General features: G+C 40.0%; 1 protein-coding gene across 1 annotated transcript in view; it reads left to right on the forward strand.

Moving 5' to 3' along the window:
• The window catches only part of MAP1B (microtubule associated protein 1B), a 93,946-nt gene that overhangs the window by 3,423 nt on the left and 67,560 nt on the right, over positions 1-22,963 (forward strand). Inside the window, exon 2 of the mRNA XM_059916552.1 lies at positions 5,321-5,422. Within this exon, the coding sequence (XP_059772535.1) occupies positions 5,321-5,422 (102 nt within the window). The remainder of the gene's footprint in view (positions 1-5,320; positions 5,423-22,963) is intronic.

Consider the following 22,963-nt stretch of genomic DNA (forward strand, 5'->3'; position numbering starts at 1 on the left):
TAAATCAACAGGCCTGAAACACCCCAGCATGGATGCTTAGTAAATTCTTCATGAAACCCGGTGTTACTGAACCAAACTCGGGTCTGCTCACCCTCGCACAGTAAAGCCGATCTACTGACACCAGGTTGTGGTGAAGGAAAGTGCAGCTTTATTGTAAGGTGCCAATACAAGGAGAATGGGTAGTTTGTGCTCAAAACCCTGAACTCCCCGAAGGGTTTCAGTGAAGCATTTTTAAAGGCAAGGTGAGGGAGGGCGTCCCAGGGTTTGTGACGAGCTCGTGCACAATTCTCTGGTTGATTGATGATGAGGTAACAAGGCGGTAATGGGCACTATGTGCTCATGGTCATCAAGTAGTTAATTTCTTCCATTTGGTGGTGGTTTTAGCATCTGAAAAACAAGTCAGGAAGTAATGCATCAGATACTAATATCTAGGTACTTCAGAGAGGAGCTAAAGCAGAGGATATAGGGGAGGGATCTGTCCCAGGAAGACCCCATAGGGTCCTGCTTGGTTACACAAGGAAGAGAGACCATCACTCATTTCTTCAGCTGTATTCAAAATGCATAATGTAGGGTCTGGTCATTTCTTCTCAAATTTGAAACAATAGACTTTCCTCAGACTGGTCTAGCTTTAGTTAGTTAGTTATGCAGGACTCAATGCCAAACCATTGTTGTTCCATCAACTGCTCTTTGGCACCTCTGTTGCCCCCTTCCTAATTAGTCCCCAAGAAGGACTTAACAGTCATCCCTATTTTTAGCAGAGCCTCCACTCCTCCTGTTTATTTTAGGACATGGACTACATATATCCATGCCTTGCAAAAGGAATTCTAGAGCCTTGTGAAAAGTTTTCTTTGCTTTATTTTATTTTTTTAAAAGAAACTAAAACATATAAAGAATACAAAGTGTCCGTTTGATGTTTTCAATTACTGTTAAAGAGTGTAACTTTCCTCTAGTTAACATTGGGAATCAGCAGGATTTGTTCATAAAAAGATAGATGTGTGTAACATCTAATGTCCTGGATTTTTAGATGTAAGTTTCGCTAATTACAGTGTTTCTGATGTCATTTATTGAATGTTTTTAGTCTAAGATGGTTAAGAGAATTAAGAACCCAGGAAAGATTTGGGGTTTCATTTCCATTTTGTTTCAACAGGAAAACAACAACAACATGGTGGGAATTAAAAGAAATGTTGGGGACTGTTAAATTTATTATATTCATCTTCATACTTTTCAAAGTCAAAAGGCAGATGCCTTTCTGCTTGCACTGCTTAACTGGTATTACCTACTAAGGGTTCTTTGATCCATGCTGAAATATAAGCCAGACACTAAACTTAAGGTCATTAAATTGATGAGTCATTATTAATGTTCTCTAAAGGCTTACTTTTTAAATAAGTTCTAACTTTTAGGCCAATAAATAAATTATTATAAATCACTTTTTTTGCTTGCTTCTAATGTGAAATGCTAGCCAAGACCTAAATTATTTATCATCAATGCTTTGAAATGATGAACTCTGTAAGATACTGTCTGCATTACACATAACATATAAATTATGAACGTCAAATTGTTGGCTTAAAACAAAAGGAAAAAAGCAAATTGAAGGTTAGGTCAAGGGAAAAAATAGGAAAACTTTTCTCTAGGAAAGAAAACCTTATGGAATTTAGCATTTCTTTGTTTTAATTGTTTCTTTATGATTCAAATCTGACTTCAGATCACGTTTTAGCATAGTTTTGAAAATAGAATCTTATGGTTATAGTTTAGTAATAATTTAGGAACTTGGGCAAAAAATATTCAAAGTCTGTTTCTGAGAGGGAGCAACTAAAGCTCATGGAAGAAAACCAACTTGCTCAAATAGCAGTCAGATAGAATCCGTGTACCATTTCAGCACACAATGCATGGTCATTTCTTTCTGCTTTCTTCAATCTATTGTTTCTTTCAGGATATAGATTTTAGCCTTTAAATGAGAGGTGTTTTTAAAAAATTGTTGGTTTTATCAAATAATCCTGCAAAATGCTTGCATGATCAGTAAACTTGGCAAGATCTAACCTATGTAAAATAAGGCGACCTGGCTCTTCCTTATTGTTCACCCTGACTTGTCCTGTCATACCCACCCCCCCAACAACACACACACACACACACACACACACACCCTTTTCTTTTCTCCTTTTTTCATCTGTCAACTTTATGTGCACTTTAGCCTCCCCTTTGTGCACTGCCACCCCTGGAATCAGAGAACTGAGATGGAAATCCATGATCCTTTGTTCCCGCCTGGTCATCAGGCTATACACAGACAGTGATAGTACTCGCTTCCAGGGCTGGAAGACAGCGCCAGGTTAGGTAGGGGTGTTCTCAGGATGCCTAGCCATAGGCCAGCTGCCCAGGGGTGACACATGTTCTCTGGGCCCAGTTTAAAAAGTGGAGGTTGATCTCCTCCAACTGGTGGGGTTGTTTTGTCCCCACCTGGGTAAGCCTGTAAGGGCACAGTCATGATAGAGGTTGCTGGAGAAGCAAAGGCCCGGGGAAGAGCTTGACCCGGCGTGGATTGGGGGATAGTCAGAAAAAGGGCCAGGAAATTCCATGGCTTTTCTACTGCCCACTGGAAACCAGGATGACCTGCTTCTGAAAGCCTCTTCAGACCTTCTTTACCAGCACCCCACTATCCCCTCCAGCCATGAACTCAGGGAGGGGACTATGTGAGAAGAGCCAAAGAAGACATTTTTTTTGTCCTGTGAACTTTAGAGGGGCCACTGCTGGCTTCCTCTTAGGCACAAAGGAGCGATATATAAACTGACTAAATGCAATATGAATCTTCATTGAGAAGTGGTATTTCCCTTTACTAACATTATCCAGTAGAAAGTACAAGGTAATTACACAGTATTTTCTTTCTAAAATTGATATAGAAAGTGGCTTGGTTCCAAACTTTTCCTTTCCAACTAAAATTACGAGTAAATCCATTGTAACCTTTATTTTATAAGTGGTAGTAGTGATGATGCATCGTTAAGACGTAATTTGGCTGGAAATTGCTCCCTTGAAAAGAGAATCCTGAATTTTTAATTTCACTGGGAGTATAAGTTACATTATCAGCTGTTTGCTAATGTAACTTAAAAATTACTAAATGGTTTTTCTACTGTTTCATACTTTTTCCATTGCTAAATTACAAATCATAGAACCAGGAGTTTATGAAATAAAAAGCAAATGTTTAACTGCATGTGTCATGACATTGAAGTTAATTGAAGCCAAGGGAAAAATGGCAAACAACAATCTAAGAACAAGTCTATGTATAACTCTAGATGAAGCCATTCAAATCATGTAGCAATTTAGACATTTCTTAGAACAAAGGCAGAAAAATTATACGAATTTAATTTTAATACATATGTTCATTATTAACTTTATTGACCCTACTTGACAAGGCCTGAAGACAAAGTGGAGCTCAGACCTGGAGCACAGATAATCCGGTCAACAATTTCCAGTTAAGCAGCTCAGACAGGAGCTCGATGATTTTCCATGCTAGCCGAATACACAGTATATATACACGTGGAAGTAAAATATTCTAATGAATTCAGGCCTCTCGACCTGTCAGGCTTTCTGTGAAACAAACAAAAAAAACCCCATTTATCATTTCTGCATGAAAAAGATCCGCAAAATCACAACGTGCCTTTCTTGTTAAAATTTAAATACTCCATTAGCACAAATGCAAACTGAGACTGTTAATGTTTCCAGGGAGACCCATAAAATTCTCCCTGTAATTTAGCCTCTCTTTAGGAATGTTAACTCTTGCACACCTGAATTCTTCCCAAAGATTGTATGAGAAATTTCTGCCTCTATGTAGTAGATGTACATCTATTTGAAAATATTTCTCATATTCGTAAAGGTGTTTGGTGTATCATCTGAAGATATTTTAGATGTGTAGTCAACTCAGTTTCCAGAATCTTTGTAGTCTGTGTGTGTGTGTATCTACCTTCATTCTTTGCAAGACAGGAAAACTGAACAAGATTTAAATGGGGGTAAATGCACGTATGCCTTAAGGATTTAAGAGGTGTGTTTAAATAACACACTGCCATTTATACTCCCAAGTCTGTATGCATGACTAATGACCAGCAAAAATGATTAAATGACCAAGTGTTTATTTAGAGATAGTTTACCTGTGTGGTACCCCTAGAGGTTCAAGTTCCTGCCTTTAGTAGATAGGCAATAATGATTGTTGTTCCAGAGGTTTGTTTCCGGCAATTGAGGATGTTCCATGCAGGGGTACAATCAAGGATACTACCTACGTAATGGCTCTTACCATGAGCCGTCTATTTGGGAAGATATAAAAATACATGAAAAACAAACACACACTCCCAGTTCTGTGGTTCCCCAATTTCACCTGGCCTGCTCCCCTGGACTCCCACCTCTGCTCTACCCTTTAGCCATCTCTCTTGGAAGGTCAGGAGAGAGGAAGCAGAAAGAGATGAGGGAGGTAGGGCGTCAGCACTCCTTACCCTCGCATTCCCCTCACCCCAGCTTCCAGTCTTGTGAACAGAAGCCTGAACTTTTGTGAGAATAGACAGTTCATGGCCCTCAACTCTGTAGAAGTTTTATACAATATAAAATGTTGCCACATTTCTTTGCCTCTGGATAAGAAAATTCAGGACAACTAACAATTGTGAATGAAAGAGCTGTCTGCCAAGCTAGTCAGGTAAATGCCTGGGAGGACAGAGAGGCCACGTCTTTTAAGATTGAGATCCAGCTTTCTTAGCAAAGATCACACAAATTTTGATTGATATCTAGGGGTTGAGAAATCAAGGTCAAGAATGGGAGGGGTAAAGAAAAGTAACCAGATACACACACAAAATGCATATGCACACTGCAAAATCTTTAAAAACAGAGCCCTGGACTTGAATGCCAGCCTCCGTATCTCTGCTTCCCCACCCTCATTCTACGTTTTCTAGCCACGTACAAGCGGACCATGGGAAAGCTAGCAATTGTCTGGTAGCCCCCTAACTGCTACAGGCTCACCATCTTCCTGTCCTTTCTACTCCCTCCCTGGAGTAAAGCCTGTCATTTTCCTAATAACTGTTTTCCTTTACTCTTCCAGAAGAGCTGCATTTACATTTTATGAGGGGCAGGAGTTCAGTCCACACTGCTAGTTATCCTTCCCCTGCGGCCTGGTGGAGAGACTTCCCCGGCCCTCCCATTTTGTGGGCATCCACTGCTGGTCACCACGCTCTTCAGGAAAGGAGTTTCCACATCCTTCCTTAAAGCCTGAGAAATGCTACCGTGATGCTTTCCAAACCACTTCGAAATGAGTAACTGGAGATCTGTCATCTGTCTTCCTTTCCTTCCTTAGGAATCCGATCATGGGACACAAACCTGATTGAATGCAACCTGGATCAAGAACTGAAACTTTTTGTATCCCGACACTCTGCAAGATTCTCTCCTGAAGTTCCAGGTGAGGCTTAGTTCAGTATTAGTCAACCTAGAATTTGAAAGGATGAGAAACAGGCCATTGGCTGGAAAGCTTTGCCTGGGGCATGGAAAAGATTTCCTCTTATTGCTAAAGGATTCTTTGTGTTTGTTATTATGAACTAGGTTAGCAAGAAGCCATATTTTAGGAAAGTCAACTAACTCTTAAGTTGTCACTGTGTGGGTTTCTATTTTGTGGCATCTTAAAAGTTTTTAAGTTCTAGGGTAAATTTAAAAAATTTTTTTCATATTTATCTCACTGTACTCTGAGCTTAAGGGTTTGTAAACTATTTAAACGTTAATTTTACTCACATGAAGTTATGAATACAAATTGGATGCTCCCAGAATTTCATAACTGCCCTTCCCTCTCAAGAAAATGAAATATCTGCTTTTCTGCATTTTCTATCTCAATGAAATATACATGATCATTTTCGTCATTGCATTATCACCTACTTAGTGTGGGTAAAAGAGTCTGAAATTCCAAACTACTGTTAAAATAGCCTTTCTTTCAGAGATGAAAAAGAATACTACAGAATAATTAAAGGTAAGGACACAAACATTTGTCATTTATGAAGATGCTGCCGCTTCACTGGGGATGTAGTCTACCTGTGCCTCTGGGCCTGGGGATGTAGGCAGACTCACCCACCTTGTCTTCCTCATGTGAGCTGTGACCCATACTTCTCCCACTTAGTCACATTTGAGGATTATGAACAGAGTTACTTGCCCATAAAGACTCTAAACCTGGGGTGTGTTTCTTTTTTTTTTTTTTTAAAAGGCCATCCATATATCACCTAAAATTGTCTTTGGGCCATTCTTTTTTTTTTTTGTAATATAGTCTCTAAAGGCATTTATTTATTTATTTATTTATTTATTTATTTATGGCTGTGTTGGGTCTTCGTTTCTGCGCGAGGGCTTTCTCTATTTGCGGCGAGCGGGGGCCACTCTTCATCGCGGTGCGCGGGCCTCTCACTATCGCGGCCTCTCCTGTTGCGGAGCACAGGCTCCAGACGCGCAGGCTCAGCAATTGTGGCTCACGGGCCCAGTCGCTCCGCGGCATGTGGGATCTTCCCAGACCAGGGCTCGAACCCGTGTCCCCTGCATTGGCAGGCAGATTCTCAACCACTGCGCCACCAGGGAAGCCCCTGGGGTGTGTTTCTCAAAAGCTCTGCCGTTGATCTATCACAGATACTGTTTTGCATTTTATTTCTTAAATATCATCTAAATTTTATGTAAAAGAGAGAACACTCTTTTCTGTTTACATGATTTTGTTGTATGATTGCAAATTTTGTTGGCATTGATAAAAAACCAGCAAGGAGGTTCAGCCTTTTTGACTGATTACACCATATTCCATTAGCCTTGTACATACTGAGATTGGAAATCACTTACGGAATGTCAGTGCCTTTATGCGTCACACTTGGCTGCAGCAGTATGCCCATGAGACTGGGATAGTTCTTCTCTTTGAGTTTGCTATTAGAATAAAATCCCATACTTTTCAGTTATCAAATGAATTGTAGCTTTCAAGCATGGAGTTGAGTAAATGTGTTAAGAAAAACTTAGCAAGAACTGGTTCATTAAAAGTTAAATTTGCTGTAAAGGCATGTGAAAATCAGCTCTGTAACTTTGCGTCGAGACAAAAAGAATGATCCGGAGACTATCAGACAGCATGATTTGCTGAAGTAAAGGTACAGTATATGGTTGTTTCTCTCATTGTTATACTGTATTTTTTATGTCTTGCACATTTCCGTGACTTTTAAATTCATCTCATGAAAAGAAAAATAAGGGAAGTACCCTTTTCCAACAAGTATGTTTCAAAATGTAAAATTCAAGCTTTTATCCTTTCTCTGTAGGTTGTTCTGGCTTTCTTACTATGAATATTTTTTTTTTTTTTATTTTTGGTAAATGAATCCTGTGATTTGCATTGTGTTCATTCATACTTGTATTTGACTTTATAGAATGACAGTATATTGTGAAATGAAAGGCTGCAAGAATTGCTAAAGAATTAACCATTTTTGAACCAGGGACCTAGTATTACTCTTGTGGACTAAGGAAGGTCAGGTCCCACCACAAACCACTACCTTAGGCTCATGTAGCCCATTCTCCCTTCTTTTCCTGCTGTCACCCGCAGTAAAGATTGGTTACCGACCTAGTTGTAGCAGTGCTGTGCTAGGCTCTGTGTCTAGAGATTGGCGCCTGGACACACAGCACCCTCCCATTCTTGCCAGCTCCAGGAAGAGGTTATGAGCTTCCCTCCCCAGCCTAAGAGTGCAGCTGTGCAGGGCTGGGCCTCCGCTCTGAGAACCGAGCATCCAGAATGCAGCCATGGGGGTGAGGCCCTATGTGGGAAGCATTCAGAGCGGGGTGAAGGTTTCTAACCAAGACTACGACAGAGGATAAAAGCGCACGTCAGATTCAGTTCAGGTAAGTAAGTGTGTTTTAGAGAGAAGAGATGTTACGTTAGAGGATGAGGATGCCATATTGGGGTAAGCGGAGATCGTAGGGTGATCGCTGGATTGGACCCAAAGAAGGCTTTAGCTTTTCCTGAACAAACTGAAGGGTTTTACGGGAAAATTTGAGATCTGTTTTTTAAGTGGCTTCAAATCTAGTGTGTCTTCCCCACTCACTGATAGTCTGTAGAAGCTAACGCATGTACCTCGGGCCCCTAAAATGGAGTCAGCTGAACCTCTGCATTTAGAGTTTCAAGAGTCTGAGTTAACTTAGAGGCAAGGAACAAGATGAAGGTTGAAACCTCTAAAAAAATAAAGCTGTTCCTTCAGCCAATTAAAAAATACCTAAATAGCACCGACAGTGTGCCAGGCCCTGTGGGGTGGGGAAGGTGAACAGACAGTGATGAACAAAAAAGCACAGTCAGTGCTTTGCTTACTCTTGTCTTCTTGTGAGAAGAGCAGGCATTTAACAGTCATATACAGACTAGCACAAACTCTAGCACCCTGCATCAAATCCAAACATTTTTTGTTTTGCTTTGCCTAGGCTGGCAGAGTTTTAATAAAATATTCACTGTCCTCCCTGATGACACAGGTATAGTGGCACTCAGAATCTGTAGAGATTTGGTCCAGGACTCCTGTGGATACCAAATCCGATGAATGCTCAAGTCCCTTATATGAAATGCATGATGTTTACGTATAACCTACATGCATCCTCTCATATACTTTAAATCATCTCTAGATTACTTATAATACAATGTATAATACCTAAAAGCCATGTAAATCGTTGCCAGCCTGTGGCAAATTCAAGTTTTGCTTCTTGGAACTTTCTGGAATTAAAGAAAAGTATTTTCAACCCTTGGTTGGTTGAATCTGCAGATGTGGGACCCGCAGATACGGAGGGCCAACTGTAGATGAGGAGCTAGGGTTGCTCATATATCTGTTTTGCATTCATGCTACTATACCCCTGTTGCTATTTTTAAAAATTGGAGAGTCCTTATAAAAGACCGGTGATAGCCTCAAATGCAGCTAATAGCTCATACGAGCAGCACAGCCAGATTTGTCAGATTTGTTCCCTTGTACTAGTTTACGTCTTGTACTAGTTTTTAAATATGGTTTTGAGATTCAGTTGGCCTATTTCTTCAGGATTGCAGGTCTGATTGAATGGCCTAGTCATCTTGAACAAATATCCTTTGAGCAGGAAGCTGGAATATGTTGCTTTCTCTGCAGAGGTGGAGGTCATCTACTATGAATAATGAGGTGATGGGTCCTCCAGCTCCCCAGAATGTGAGCTCTGGGATCACCAAGTGCCGTCCAAGTCTGGCATACTCTAATTCTTGGAATAGTCAGTCATCAAGGGTCATCTTACTCACTCAAACCTGTTGCAGCATTGACTTCCTCAATATCCTTCAACAGACGTCTCTGTTCCCAGGGCAGGTCTCTGCTGATTAGCCCTGGTGTAACACCACTCCTGGCCACATCTAAGCAGGGTTCAAGTGAGACCCAGTTATCTTGAGAGAAAAGGTTATGTATTCTTTCATGAACACCCCCCAGTCTTTTCATTCAAGTCAAAGTTCAACAGTTGAGTCTTTTCAAAATAGAGGAATAGTCTTATATTTCCTTATATGTACAAATTCAAATACTGTTGTAAAATTTTTGTTTATATATTACAGTATTTTTTTGTACCTTAATTGTGTTCGATGAGAATCATTTTGATAAATCTTACCACGAGAGTAGAGCTAGGTGAATGGAATTTATTCACCATGCTGAATGGAATTTATTTCATTCTCCATTCCTATTTGCTTCTTTCCCTAACTTAACTTTAGATCTGTCTGTCCCTAACAATAGAGAGGACTATCTCCTAGGGTTATAGAAAGTGTCCCATGATTGCCTGTGTTAGACAAACATCATTTCAAAACAACAAACAAATGTAGAGCATTCCTAGGACAAGGGACACCAGAATGAAAATTAATTTCAGTCTTTTTTTCCATCATTTTGCTACTTCTGCCTACAAAAGTAATTCAACATTTTTGTTAACCTAAATCCTCACCAGCAACAGAGCATGATGCAGATTCTGGATCCTAGCTCTAAAACTTACTTGCTGTGGGATCTCTGACAAGTTACCTAACCATTCTATGCCTCAGTTTTGTTGTTTGTAAAACAGAGATGATCGCTTCTACCTCATAGAGTTTTCATGAGGATCAAATGAATTAATTTGTATAAAGATCTTGAAACAGTGCTTATCACATGGTAAAACAATAAACATAAGCTAGTATTAAAATTGTGGCCCTTGTTGAAAATCTATCAGATTTGTATATTTGGTGATTATTATTATCTAGGGGAAATAGTGGCTTTAGATATTGGCTGGCTTCCTTTTTGTAATAATTAAAAAATTTGTATGAAAGGTGTTTCTCAGAGAAGCAATTGCCATTGACATTATCAGAAGGCACATAGTTGCTGGTTATGTGCAGGAGACAGCAACATTCTTTGGCTGAGTTTAGGAAGGTCCTTTGGGTGTGAGAGCGAAATGGAGGTGATGCATTAAGGTGCTGCCATAGCAGGACCGTAGGGCAGGGTTGAAGACCATGTGCAAAGTGGTCCTGTTGCTGCCTCTCTGAGGATGCTGATGTGGGTGAGGTTGCTAGCCTGCCCTCTCGCTGCGATGATCTGTCCGCGGGTGACGTCTTACGATCCCTCCTACCCCTCGGTTCTCTCTTCTTTTCTCTCCAAACAACAAGTGACTATAGACTTTTCCAGTTTTAAGAAACTGAGATTTCTTATGGCTTATTTTCTTAGTCAACTGAATAAATAGTAAGACTTTGGTATATTTACATTTTGTCCCTAGTTTTATAACTCCTAGATCGCATTCACAAAAAAGCTTCATGCGGTGTGATTGACTTTGCAATGTGTATATGGGTGGTTCTGTTTAAGAATCCACGCCTTTTCTCTGGAAGGTAAATAAACCACAGATTTGTGCTGAGTGACTGCTAAATATATCTTGCCTCAAGATTGGTTTTTGACGGAGAATTAAAATCAAGCCCTTTGAATTTAAGTCATGAGAATCCCTTCCTCCCTTTGACGTTGAAGAGTCAAGGGTTTACAACGTTTGCTGGTAGAATGATAAGAAAATACTAAAATGCTCTTAGAAAAGGTCTAAGAATGTTTGTAGTCATCTTCTTTCTCTGCCTAGACTTGTATGTTTAGTCTGTCGTTGTACAGAATTATAGCCTAATTGTATGTGCCTAGAATATATCAAGCCCCCTATAACAGCCAGTAATGAATGTGTTTTCAGCCCTGCTCCCAACCTTTAAAAGATAAAGCACACAAATACACGTTCACTTGCATTCGAGCGGCTGACTCGACCCTCAGGGATCCTGTGATTTCCAAGGGAAAGCAGATGCATTATCCTCTGTTCTCTCTCTCACATGCACACGCACAGGTACAGGCACTTGCTCACATGCCCACCGGGCTCATCTTTTCTCACTGCATCATCATATGAGGTTATGGGAGGAATCCTGGTCTTAGAAGAAAATGGCAAATAAAGAGCCTTAGTTTTGTTGACGTAACCAGACCTCTGTTTAACATCCATTGAGGTCAATGCCGCCCGCCTGGGAAGGGGGACTCCCATTTTAATGCAAATCACTCGCCTTTCTCCACTCGCCCCCTGCCCTCGGCCTTCCCGCCCCCTCCAGCTTCGTGCTCCCCCCAAGTGCTCCCATTCACACGCTGCCCCAAACTGCCCGCTTGCCCCCCGCCCCCCCGCCCCACCCGCATTCCTTTGAAACAGTGAGAGGTCCAGACTTTCCAAGGAGAAGATCCGGAATTTGGTAGTGTATGCAATACAGGCGTTAATTCCTGTGAGGTTTGCAGTTTGCTCAGCTTTGAAATTTGGCGATCCTTTATGTCCATAGATCCTTACAGCGCATGTGATTTTTTTTTTTTTTTTTTCTTTTTCTGGTGCAAGTGTGACCAGAGGAATAAAATGGTGTTTCATTGCCCTGTGCAGGTGCCTTCATTCCCCAGGGTTGTTAATGACGGCTCATTCAGACCACCCTAGATCTCACTTTTTTTTCAGAGTCAGAAGGATGCTTTACTCTGCCGGCTGTAATGGCTCTCGAGCAGTTCCTAATGGGCACTGCAGAACCACTCAACATAGACAAGCACAGGCAGGAAGGTAGCCCAGGCCCAGTAGCCATTTTGGGGACTGTCAGTAACCCCGCCATGAAATCTCACTGGGTGCATCCCAGAACAGCTGCTACCGTCGCCCACCAAGGACGGCATCTTACGCTGAATGTCAGTGCTTTTGTCTTCATTTCCAGAGACCAAAGAGAGCCCATGGTCTTTGCTAGATTTGTTGCTGTGGTGGGTGTGTATTTGTTTGTTTTTAAAGCACACCACACAGCAACCAGCAAGTACAGTCCCTTTACTTTTTACTGCCTGCTTTTGTTTTTTTGTAGGATGTTTTGTTCAGCATCTGTGAAAACATGCTGGAAATGATGGTGGAAGATGAGGAATAAAGCATAAGCTAGTAGATTTCTTTTTAAAAAGTCAAGTAATATTTCTGAGTGTTTAGGAATAAGCAAGGAATTTGTAAAGGGATCTATGGAAGAATTAGGAATCCCCACTGCTTATAAGTTAGTTGGGAAAATACGTCATTCACAGCTTTAAAAGACACTAACAAAGAGTGTTTCCTTAATTTAAAAACCATGCGTGTGAGAGAGACAGACACAGGAGGAGGGGCGCGGGGGTGGATTTAGTCAAATTCCTAAAGAAGACAAGGGGTGAGAAATGGACATCATAACAAGCATTGCATTTTGATTGTTCAACCAGAGATTGAGTCACAGCGACAGAGGTTACCCAGGTACCAGCATCCCACCCCAGCTGCACCCCAAGCCTAATTAAACGCTACCCAGGCAACCATCAAGTATCTCCAAACATCATACTCCAGGGCTTACGCCTTTTGTTTTCTCTGCCGCGGTCTAAGGGTAATTTCTATTGCATGTGAAGTCAGATTTCCTTGGTCCTAGAGAAATGTGAGAAAGTAAGAAGTGCCCCTGGGGACGTGCACTTAAAAGTGGGCCACAGGGACTGGAGAAATTAACATAAACACAAGACAAAAATAATGTTGTTTTAATAAACTTTTCTAACCCATGTCGTAGACTTGCCTACAGTCAGGACTACAGAGGTGGCTGCTTGCAGAAAATGCAATACGAGAGTCTACATATGATTTAAAAGTAAAATTATCTAATTAAAAATGAGCATTAAAAGCCTGGGGAAGGTGGCGTTCTATGAGATGTGGCTCCTTTCCGCAGTTACAGCATTGCTCATTTTAAAGACGCAAACTGAATTGCCTCTAAAAATTGCCTTATGGAGTTAATTACCTGAGGGTTTGATATAAAATATGAACATCCCTAGGATTGCCTTGATTTGGAAAGCCCTCTAATCCTGCCCTTTGCTGGCCCTTTCTTTCCTGATCAAACTGATTTTCATTGCAGGCTGTGAGTAAGTGAGGCACAGTGGAGCATTTTGGACCAAATTCATAGATTCCCTGTTCCCATCTCACGTGGATAGTCTGGGGAAGGGACAGCCGCTCCCCGGAGGGGCACCGCATTTTGGTGCACCTTGTCCCTAGGATGCTGCTGCATATAGGTGTTGCTTTTTGGTTCCAGAAATGTCAGTTGGTGGAAATGTCACATTTGGGGACGCTAACTTGATAGCAATAAAACTAAAGACGGAATAAATTCTGCATCTCAGGCTGACGACACTCTCTTGGTACAGAGCTCCTCAGCCATTTTGGGCAGTTGTTTTCTGCATTCTGAATTCTCATCTGGAAGTGTAGACCTGTGTAAAAAAAAAGACCAGTGAAATAGGCATGAAGACTGATTGATGGAACTCCTCCCCTTTAATGTTTGTGTGCATCCAAGACAGAGAGAGAGAGTGAGAGAGAGATGGAGGGAGGGATACCTTATCGTATTTGGAAAGGAGATAATCTTTTCACATTATGTCTTTTGAGAAGGTGTCCTAGTATCAGCCAGTCTGTCATTAAATATCTACGTGGCAGTTCCTGGGAGTTGTTTACAATTGAGCGTGAAAATAAGATAACTAACAGAACAAGTCAGGGTATAATAATGTGTCAAATGAGAATTTTGCAGGAGAGAATCCTTCTGTAAATTTTTTTGTTCAAGCTATTTAAAAAAATATACAGGCATGAAAATATGCACTAAAATCTTACTATCTATACAAATTGAGGCATAAATACAACAGATCTAATGTACTGGATTCCCTTTGTGATCAAGAAATTTGGATTCATACTGAATTAATTATTCCCTAGTTTGGAGCTACATTGTAAGCCCTTTAATTTAATTATGAAAAGATTGAAAGTTTTAGGATTCCTTCCCCCTCTCTCCTCCCCTTCCCCCCAAAAAAGAGCATGTGAGAACAGAACTGCTGAACTAAATGTAGAGGCTTGATTTCAAAATTGTCTTCATCTTTTGAGTGCTGGAAAATTATCCATTGGCAGACTCTGAAGACACTTGGGAGAGATTGTGGCAGTGAAAGGTTTTATGGAAATAAATCTTAAGTAATCGGTTCACTGCCCCGAGGCTAGAAGGGACACTTCGGAGAGAGCAGGGAGGGGACATCTGTTGTGAGCTGCTTCCCAGGACCGCCCCCCTCCAGAGAGTCCTCGAAGCCTGACCTAGTCAGCAGCTCTGGGCCACACCTGAAATTACTGTTGCCCACGTAGCCCCCTGAAAAGTTGCTGTGAGGCCTTTCCCCTTCTTGCAAAACAAAGGGGCTGGACTAGATTGGGGTATCCGAAGCTTTGTTCTGCCAACTGTTAGTTCTGTAAAATATTAATAGATAGTCAGTGGGGAAGAATGCCATGGTGAAATAAATCTGGGAACTATGGCATACTAGATCTTACGTTTTGAGGAGCCATAAGGTATGTAACTGCGTGTAAATAAACTTGTTTAATTTTGTATAACCGTAAATGTCCTTAACCTGTTTGACCTGTCACTTCCACCGCTACTGTCTCCCAGGGATCTAAATTTCTCTAGAACACAATTTGGGAAAGGATGGACTAAGTGATCTCTGAGTCCCTTCCAGTTTTTGTATTCCATGATTCATGGATTTTTACTAAATTGTCTCATCTGTAAAATGTAGAAGGGAATTTGTCCTGTTCTGTGTTTAGCTTACAGTGGCTTTTAATCCAAGTTTTAAAATGTCAGTGAACAAATTTAGTTTAGAAAATCTGCCTGTCGCATCTGCTAGGATTATTAATTTTAGGGGAAGATGCACGGCTTTATGACACTCAGGCTGACTTCCCAGTTTGGTAATTCTTGGCCCTTGGCTTTTCCCATCTGTCTTTACCTTGCAGACAGACCAAACAAGACAGAACTTAATCGTGTTTGCACGATGCCAAACACCTGCATGGAAAGTATTTCAGAAGTCAAATTCTTGAGCGTTTTGTCTACGTAATGCCAAATAGGAAATAGCTCCATTTTTTTTCCATTAAAATTAGAATTTCCACGTTGATGTTTGGTGCTGCATTGAGCTTCAGATTAGTTACTTATTCACAGATCTTTGGAAGGAGGCTGAAGACTAAACCTCCTGAGTTCTGGGGATAATCTGTAGGTTGAGTGTATTAAAAGTGCCAGGGACCTCGTTTGTTCTGGATAATTGAGAATGGCCTGCATTTTAATAAGCATGATCAGCTATGCATATCTTGTCATGTGAACCATCAATTAGCACAACACAATTTAACAAGTCAGTACATGCAGATATGAACACCTTTGGGAAGCAATGCTCAAATCAAATTATTACTGACAGTGTACAGCTTGCATGCAGGTAATCATTATCAGAAAACCATGATTGTCCAGAAGGGAAAGTGATTTTTATGGTAATGTGTCATGTGATTGACTCTTGGTATCTAATAACCTTTGAGGGAACAATTTCAATCTGTCCTCTCCCTAATTTGATCATGTTTGCAAAAAATGTTTAATTCACTCCCTAAGACCTATGTGTAATATTTTTACAGCAAACCTCACAGAGTGTTCTAAAACCCAAATGAAATAATCTTTGTACCAAAGACATTACTGATAATATCTCTATGGATGAGAAGACCGGTGGTCCGGTTAATCAAATATACTAGGTAATAGAGAGTTGCCAGTAATTCCTTGTGGGATTATTATTCTTTGAAAGTTTTAGAATCTAGTTATACAGTCCTTTCTTTTATATATACCCTCAAATTTAGCTAGAATTAGAATTCCTAAACCAAATTTATTTCTTTAGCTCATGATATATTTAAACAACGTATGGAAAACATGCCCTTAGAAATCTGTTGTTCCTTTTTCCTTCCGATTACGGTGATATTTTCAAAGGGAGTTTTTAATAAATAACTATTGTACTTTTGGGGCAAATATTGGCATTTTATTGAAGCATGGGCCAAGAGAGATGCACTCACACAAGAGAACACACTTTGTTTGACACCTACTTGGAACCCAAGCTCAGAACAATCTAAGTGAGTCTTCCTTAGATAATTCAGGAGGAAAGTCCCCTGTGCTTCGGGTCCTCATTACAAACGCCAGTGGTGACTACACCATCTACACAGGGGTGTGCTGATTAGAAGCAAGTTCTTGTTATTGAAACATTAGCGAGCAAACCATTTATGTTGAGCTAGCCAAATGGCCACCTCAATACTAATATGATTGTGTTTCTATATAAGACATCGGATGTCCCCGGTAGTTACACTGCTTTTGAAGAAGAGTTATTGGATCTAAATATTGCAGTGGAGCTCAGAACTGCTGTAGGGAAAGAAGGGGAGAGTGGAGAAAGAGACGACGGCAGTCTTCTAGGTAGCTTCACAAAATGTGACTTTGCAAAATATGTGTTAGCCCACTGCATTTACATTGTCCTGTTATATATACAACTACTACACCCCACTCCTAAGTCCTCACCATTTTTCCTGCTTCCTGTGTCTCTTGCATATGAAAACATGATTTTTTAAATAGAGAACTGTCTTCTCCATTACACCATATCCCTCCTCATGAGCTAATAAACAGAAAAACCCAACCAAGTGGTAAAGGAAATGAGAAGTGAGATTATTTTTAAAGGCTTATGGCCTGTGCTTTTAGATGGTCTAGAATAGCTTTGGATCTGGGAATAGACAGGTTGTGTGGCTAAAATTGTGTAAACATTTACATGCACGTGTGTAATTATATGTGTGTGCGTGAATGACTTTGCTTTTACATTATTTCAAAAACATCTTTCCTCTTTAAAGAAGCATTCCAACAGCCAAGTAAATATCCGTTGATGAAAAAGTGACATTTCATGTGGGTTTACCTCCTTTACTTCCATTGTTTTGTCATCTGTATCACTCAAGCCTTTTTTTCTAATCTAATGTCATCTATTTCCCCCGTTTCTCTTTTCTTTTTCTTACCCTTTTTCCTAATATGCCCCTCCCCACTCTCCAATCACAGTTTTCTTTTCTACAAATAATGCCGGTTTGGGTTATTTTAAAACATCTGACAAGATTGTTGTCTGCTTTTTAAAGAAGCATTATATTATGTATTCGTTATACATATTATTATACTGTGTCTTATTTTCGTTTTATTGTTTTATACATAGAACAGAGACTATTTGGAGCCTTTGGAATAACATTCCAGCATATAAATATAGATGAAATAATTTGGCAAATTGACTCACTCTGGGGTCATCTAGAAATATGATTCCATCATCAGATAGAAATTTCTGTTCTTGGGATCCTTTAGCCAGCAAATGGATTTTCTATGCTTGGTAAGCAGACTCATCAAAAATATGAAACTAGTTGTTAAAAAACAAAACAAAACAAAAAACCCAAGCTCTAACTTACAACTTAAAAAGAAGGAAAAGAAAAAAACCAACTAACCAAACAAAAACCTATTTCGAATGAAAAAAATGGAGACCAAAGACCTTGAGTCAAGTAATCGTAGGGCTAGATTTTTAATCTTTCAGGATTCTGACTTTTCAGAAATGGCTTTTTCCCAGTCGCAACTGAATGATAAGAGAAAAGGAATGCAATTAGGTCATAACCACAGAACTAAGGAGGCCTTAGGCTAATGTCCCTTAATAAAGAACCGTAGAACAGTGCCTGGCACATAGTACTGGCTTAGTATGTGTATGACAACGAAGAAGCGGTGTCATGGGTTTGAGAAACTATAATTAGCTCTTAGGCTTGACAAATAAGCTGCATAAAAAATCTGAAAATTTGTAGTGATTAGTTATATTGCAAACAATTTCTTTATTGCAGATTTCCTTTAAACATTGAGGTGTGGCAAAATGTTTATTTACAGACTATTGATTACTTTCAGAGACTTGGTAACCTAGAAGCTCTGATTAAGAGCCAGTGTCTTGAGAAGCAATGGATAGAACCTTTGGAGGGTGGAGGTGAGGGATAGAAAATGTGTTCCAATCCCAGTTTTACTGCTAGGTAGATTGTGCTGTTGTGGACATATTACTTAGCGTTTATTAATTTCAGTTTCATTACCTCTAAGATTCCTTTTATGTTCAGTACTCTGATATAATACCAACCCATAGTGAAAAAAGTCATTTACATATTTAAAAAAAATGGTTTGCCTGGAAAGTTGATATGCATAGCCAACGTGTAGAAGCAAGATGTGTTGTTAGTATAAAGTTCTTTGGAATTCTTAGGATACAATAACTTGCTTGGCTGAACAGTGCATAAAAACATATACACGCAGTCTATTCATTTCACAAATATATATTGCTTGTCTGATAGGGCTGGTACTGTGTCAAATATTGAGGTTAACGATAATAAGCAAAATAAATAAATCCGTATCTCCTACATGGTCTCCCATGGAGCTCTCAGTCAAGGTAAGGAGGCAGATATTAATCAAATAGTCATGTAAATATGTATCACAATCTGTGCTAAGTACTAGGGAAGAGAAGATGGTGCTATATAAGGATATAAAAGAGGAAACTGACCTACAAGGGGAAAGTGAGAGAACTGTAGAGCTGAGATTCGTGATGAATGCTTTTTATTTTATATTAAAACAGTGGACACTGTATTTATCTTTCCCTTTGAATGCAACATTAGCAACTTAACCTAGTTTTACAGGTTCTAGAGTACACAGATATTTCTTGACTTTCACAGGGGTCAATGTGAGGTGACAATAGCACATTTCTCAGGATATAGGAACAATTAAATAGACATGATTTTAAAATATTTCTGTGAAGATACTAACATTCTTGTAAGGATTCCACTACTTTGCTCTGAGTTAAGAATGGAAGTACAAGAGAGCTATCTGAATATTCATTGGCCTCTTAAAAGCATGGGCTTAATTACAAATTTGCTGGGCTGCAAAAATCCCAATGAGAGGAAAGTGAAGCAACCAAAATTTCTGAATCAGAATGTGAAGGTTTGTGTTGCAAAATAATTATGGTTCCTGAGTCCCTCTGGAACATCCCTCATATACATGGTTCTTAGAGGTTCGTTCAGTACCTTCTTCCCAGCACCTTCCCTGTGCCTCCTTCAGGGATACTCACCTGGTAATTGTAGGGCTCTGTTAGGCCAGACATCTCTTACTGATGTTTTCTTTTTTTTTCAGGCCAATTATAAGCAGCTTTCTCGCATCACCTCTCTGATCATTTGTCATTTACCTTCTGGTTTAAATGTCCATTTCTCCTCTTGCATGGCAATTAATATCTCTTGGCCCTACTTGATGAAGTATAAAAATACTTTTGCTTTAACCTGGAGGATATGACCATAGCAAACAATCTATGTATTATTGGAAACCAGTGTCCCTTATTGGGAAAAAGAAAACCTGACTTTCCCATTAAGTCTAGTATAGAACAGGCTTTCTTGTTCTACATAGGATTTTATGTGAAGGTGTTAAAAATTCAGTTGCATGCAGATTAACTTTCCCAGTCATTTGTTCACTCCCAGATCTTGGCTACTCTTCTGACGCTATCTGAAATTAAAATATGTTGTAAAGAAATATTGAGATAGAAGTATTTTTTGTTATTTTTTTCTGAAATACTCTTGAACCCTTTCAGACTGCAGACTTTGGTCTTTTTTCAGGTGCAAAGTTCTTTTCCATATATCCTTGTCATTGTCTCTGTTCCCGTTCTGAATTTAGCCTTAAGAATATGTATAATTCTTATAATAGTATAAGTTGTTTTTATACTCATCCTCTGTCTCATCATTTTTCTTTGATCTTTTGCCACATGTTCTAGAACACCTCACATTTGCCTTGTACATCACGGTCAATATTCTACAGGGTTTGTCCTGCCCTTTATTGCCAATTTAATTTCTGCTACTGCATTTCGTCTTTCCCAGAATTATTTTGTTAATTCCACTGTCTTCTTTTTCAATCTCTACCTATAATTCAGCCCATTCTATTTTTATTGTTCTGTGTCATTTCACAGAGATGATGTCTGCCATCTTTTGTATCGAGTGTCATTTTCTAAAATTTTATTTTGTTCCCTATGGAAAGTCATTTTTAGAGATCGGGTTTTCCACCAAGCCTCAAGACAGTGCTCATTTTTTCTTGTGCTGCAGAGTCTTTTCAAAGGTCCCATTTTTTTCTATTTATTTTCTTCTTCTTATAACACAGAGGAAGGTCTGTCCAGGCACAGCACTGGCTAACAGAGGGTTGTGGAGACTACTTACTGATCCCCACTGCCCACTTGGGTGCTGGCAGTTTCACCCTTTCATAACTAGAGCCTGGAAGTCAGGCTCAGGTGCATATCCCCACCCCGTGTCCGTGGTCCAGCATGTGGCTTGGGATGCAGGCCTGAGAAACGATGGTGTGTCTTTGCTGTCAGAGCTTCTGCCTCTGATAGAGAACTAGATGGAACCTGCAGTTCGGCTTTGTGCAAATAAGATGTCAGGAAGACCGTGCAGTATGGGCTGCTCTCTGAGTTCTTCCTCTCTCTGCTTCTACTTGTGACTGCTTTTCCTGAGAAACCATTCAGCTCAGGTTGTAATGCAGGATGGCAATATTTTTCTCCCCCCAGTGTCTGCTGGGTTCTGAAGGTGAGGAGCTGGAGGGGAGGGGCAGGGAGCAGTGGGGACAGAGTTATCAGTTACCCTGCAGTAAGGGACTAAGACCTCTTTTTCTGGTCTTTGCATCCTAGACTTAGGAGCAGATATTGAAAGGGTGAGTCAAAACCTTTTTAACCTTCTTGAATCCAGCAAAATGGTGAAGGGCAGGGACTCAAGAGTTGGAGTGCCCATGTTCGAATACAAGCTGCACCTCATGCTTAAGTTCTTTGTGTCATGGTTTTCTCATCTATAAACCCCACCTTTAGGGGATTTATGTTCTTCATCTATAAATCTACCTTACAGAGGATTTATGAAAATTTGGTGGCATTAGGACATGTAAAGCATTGAAGTGGTGGATGGAACATACTAAGTGCTCTACAAACGTTAGCTATTGTTAATACAGGTACTGTTTTTCTGGGGTGGAGAGTATGTTCAAGTGTGCCCAAAAATGTGTATTTCAGTTCCCTTTGGTACAGTTCTTCCTCCCCCTGCTGAACCCCTCTACCCACCACCTTTCAGCATATGGCCATCTATTTACTTTTTTTTTTTTTTTTTTTGGCTGCGTTGGGTCTTCGTTGCTGTGCGCAGGCTTTCTTTAGTTGCATCGAGCGGGGGCTACTCCTTGTTGCGGTGCGCGGGCTTCTCATTGCGGTGGCTTCTCTTGTTGTGAAGCACGGGCTCTAGGCATGTGGGCTTCAGTAGTTGTGGCACTCGGGCTCAGTAGTTGTGGCTCACGGGCTCTAGAGCGCAGGCTCAGTAGTTGTGGCACACGGGCTTAGTTGCTCCGCGGCATGTGGGATCTTCCTGGACCAGGGCTCGAACCAGTGTCCCCCGCATTGGCAGGCGGATTCTTAACTGCTGTGCCACCAGGGAAGCCCCATCTATTTACTTTAAATCACCATGGTCAGTTTTTCTGGTTTTATATATTTTCATGAATGTTTCAAAAATTCATAAATTTGCATAAGGATATATTAGGCACTTCTGCTACCACATTAACCCACTAGCCTTCCTAATTCCAACTCAAAGTAATAATTAAAGGATATAATCTTCATTTGTGAAAATCTGTAATGCTTACATAATGTGCCATTTTGGCATCTTGGATACACTTCAAAATCATTCTTAAGAGAGAATTACACGTCATTTGTACAAAACAAATCCTCTGGTAAACTTGATTCGTTTCATGGTAAACAGCATACCATTCTTATTCTAAATAATGTGTAGAATTCTGTACTATAAACCAATAGTTTACTTTACCAAATATGTTATATTTTTTAAAGGGATTTTTAGATAAAAGTGCTTTAAAAGAAAACTTTGTGAATGATTAATGCTTTTAACCTGCTGTTCAAGGAAATGAATTAGAAATGTTAGCAGGAAAAGCTGATTCATCTTGATGTAATGTTCGAATGACCTGTAACATTTGCTACTCATAAAATCTACAGTACTATTCAAGCATAATTTGTTTGGGCTTATGGTTTCTTTATAACATTATCAGTTCTCTTTACTTGAAGTTCCCTAGAGCTAAATATCTTTATTTCTCTGTATCTAATCAAGGCTTTACACATTTCAAAAGTTTATATAAATCCCTCTCTTCTTTACAGTTTAGAAAATTCCTTCCTGCAACTTGTAGCTTCTGCCAAACGAAGTGCCACATTCATTCTTATGTCACTATATGAAAACCTTGTGAATTACAGCTTTCTTTTTTACCTTCAGTTTGTGCATGTTTGTGAGTTTTTTATGTGTGCACATGTTATCTTTTGTGACACTACAGTTCTACTTGGTTGAATGAGAAAGATGCAGTTTTATTTAAGTGGTATCTTGGGGACATAAAGTTTGCATCAGAAAAATCAAGCCTGAACCCATGGCCCAGGTAGTGCTTTGATTTCTGCTTCTTTTGGTATTGTCCCAGCAAGACTCCACCACTGCATTCGTGGGTCCCATTGTATTCACAGAGAGGGCCCAGTGGGAAGGGCTTGCCTGCCCCTCCCAGCGCCTCCATCACTCTGCATTATTAAGCCTGTAATTACAGCGGACATTACATTTG

This window comes from Balaenoptera ricei, chromosome 3, assembly GCF_028023285.1.
Source record: "Balaenoptera ricei isolate mBalRic1 chromosome 3, mBalRic1.hap2, whole genome shotgun sequence".
Taxonomy (NCBI): Eukaryota; Metazoa; Chordata; class Mammalia; order Artiodactyla; family Balaenopteridae; genus Balaenoptera; species Balaenoptera ricei.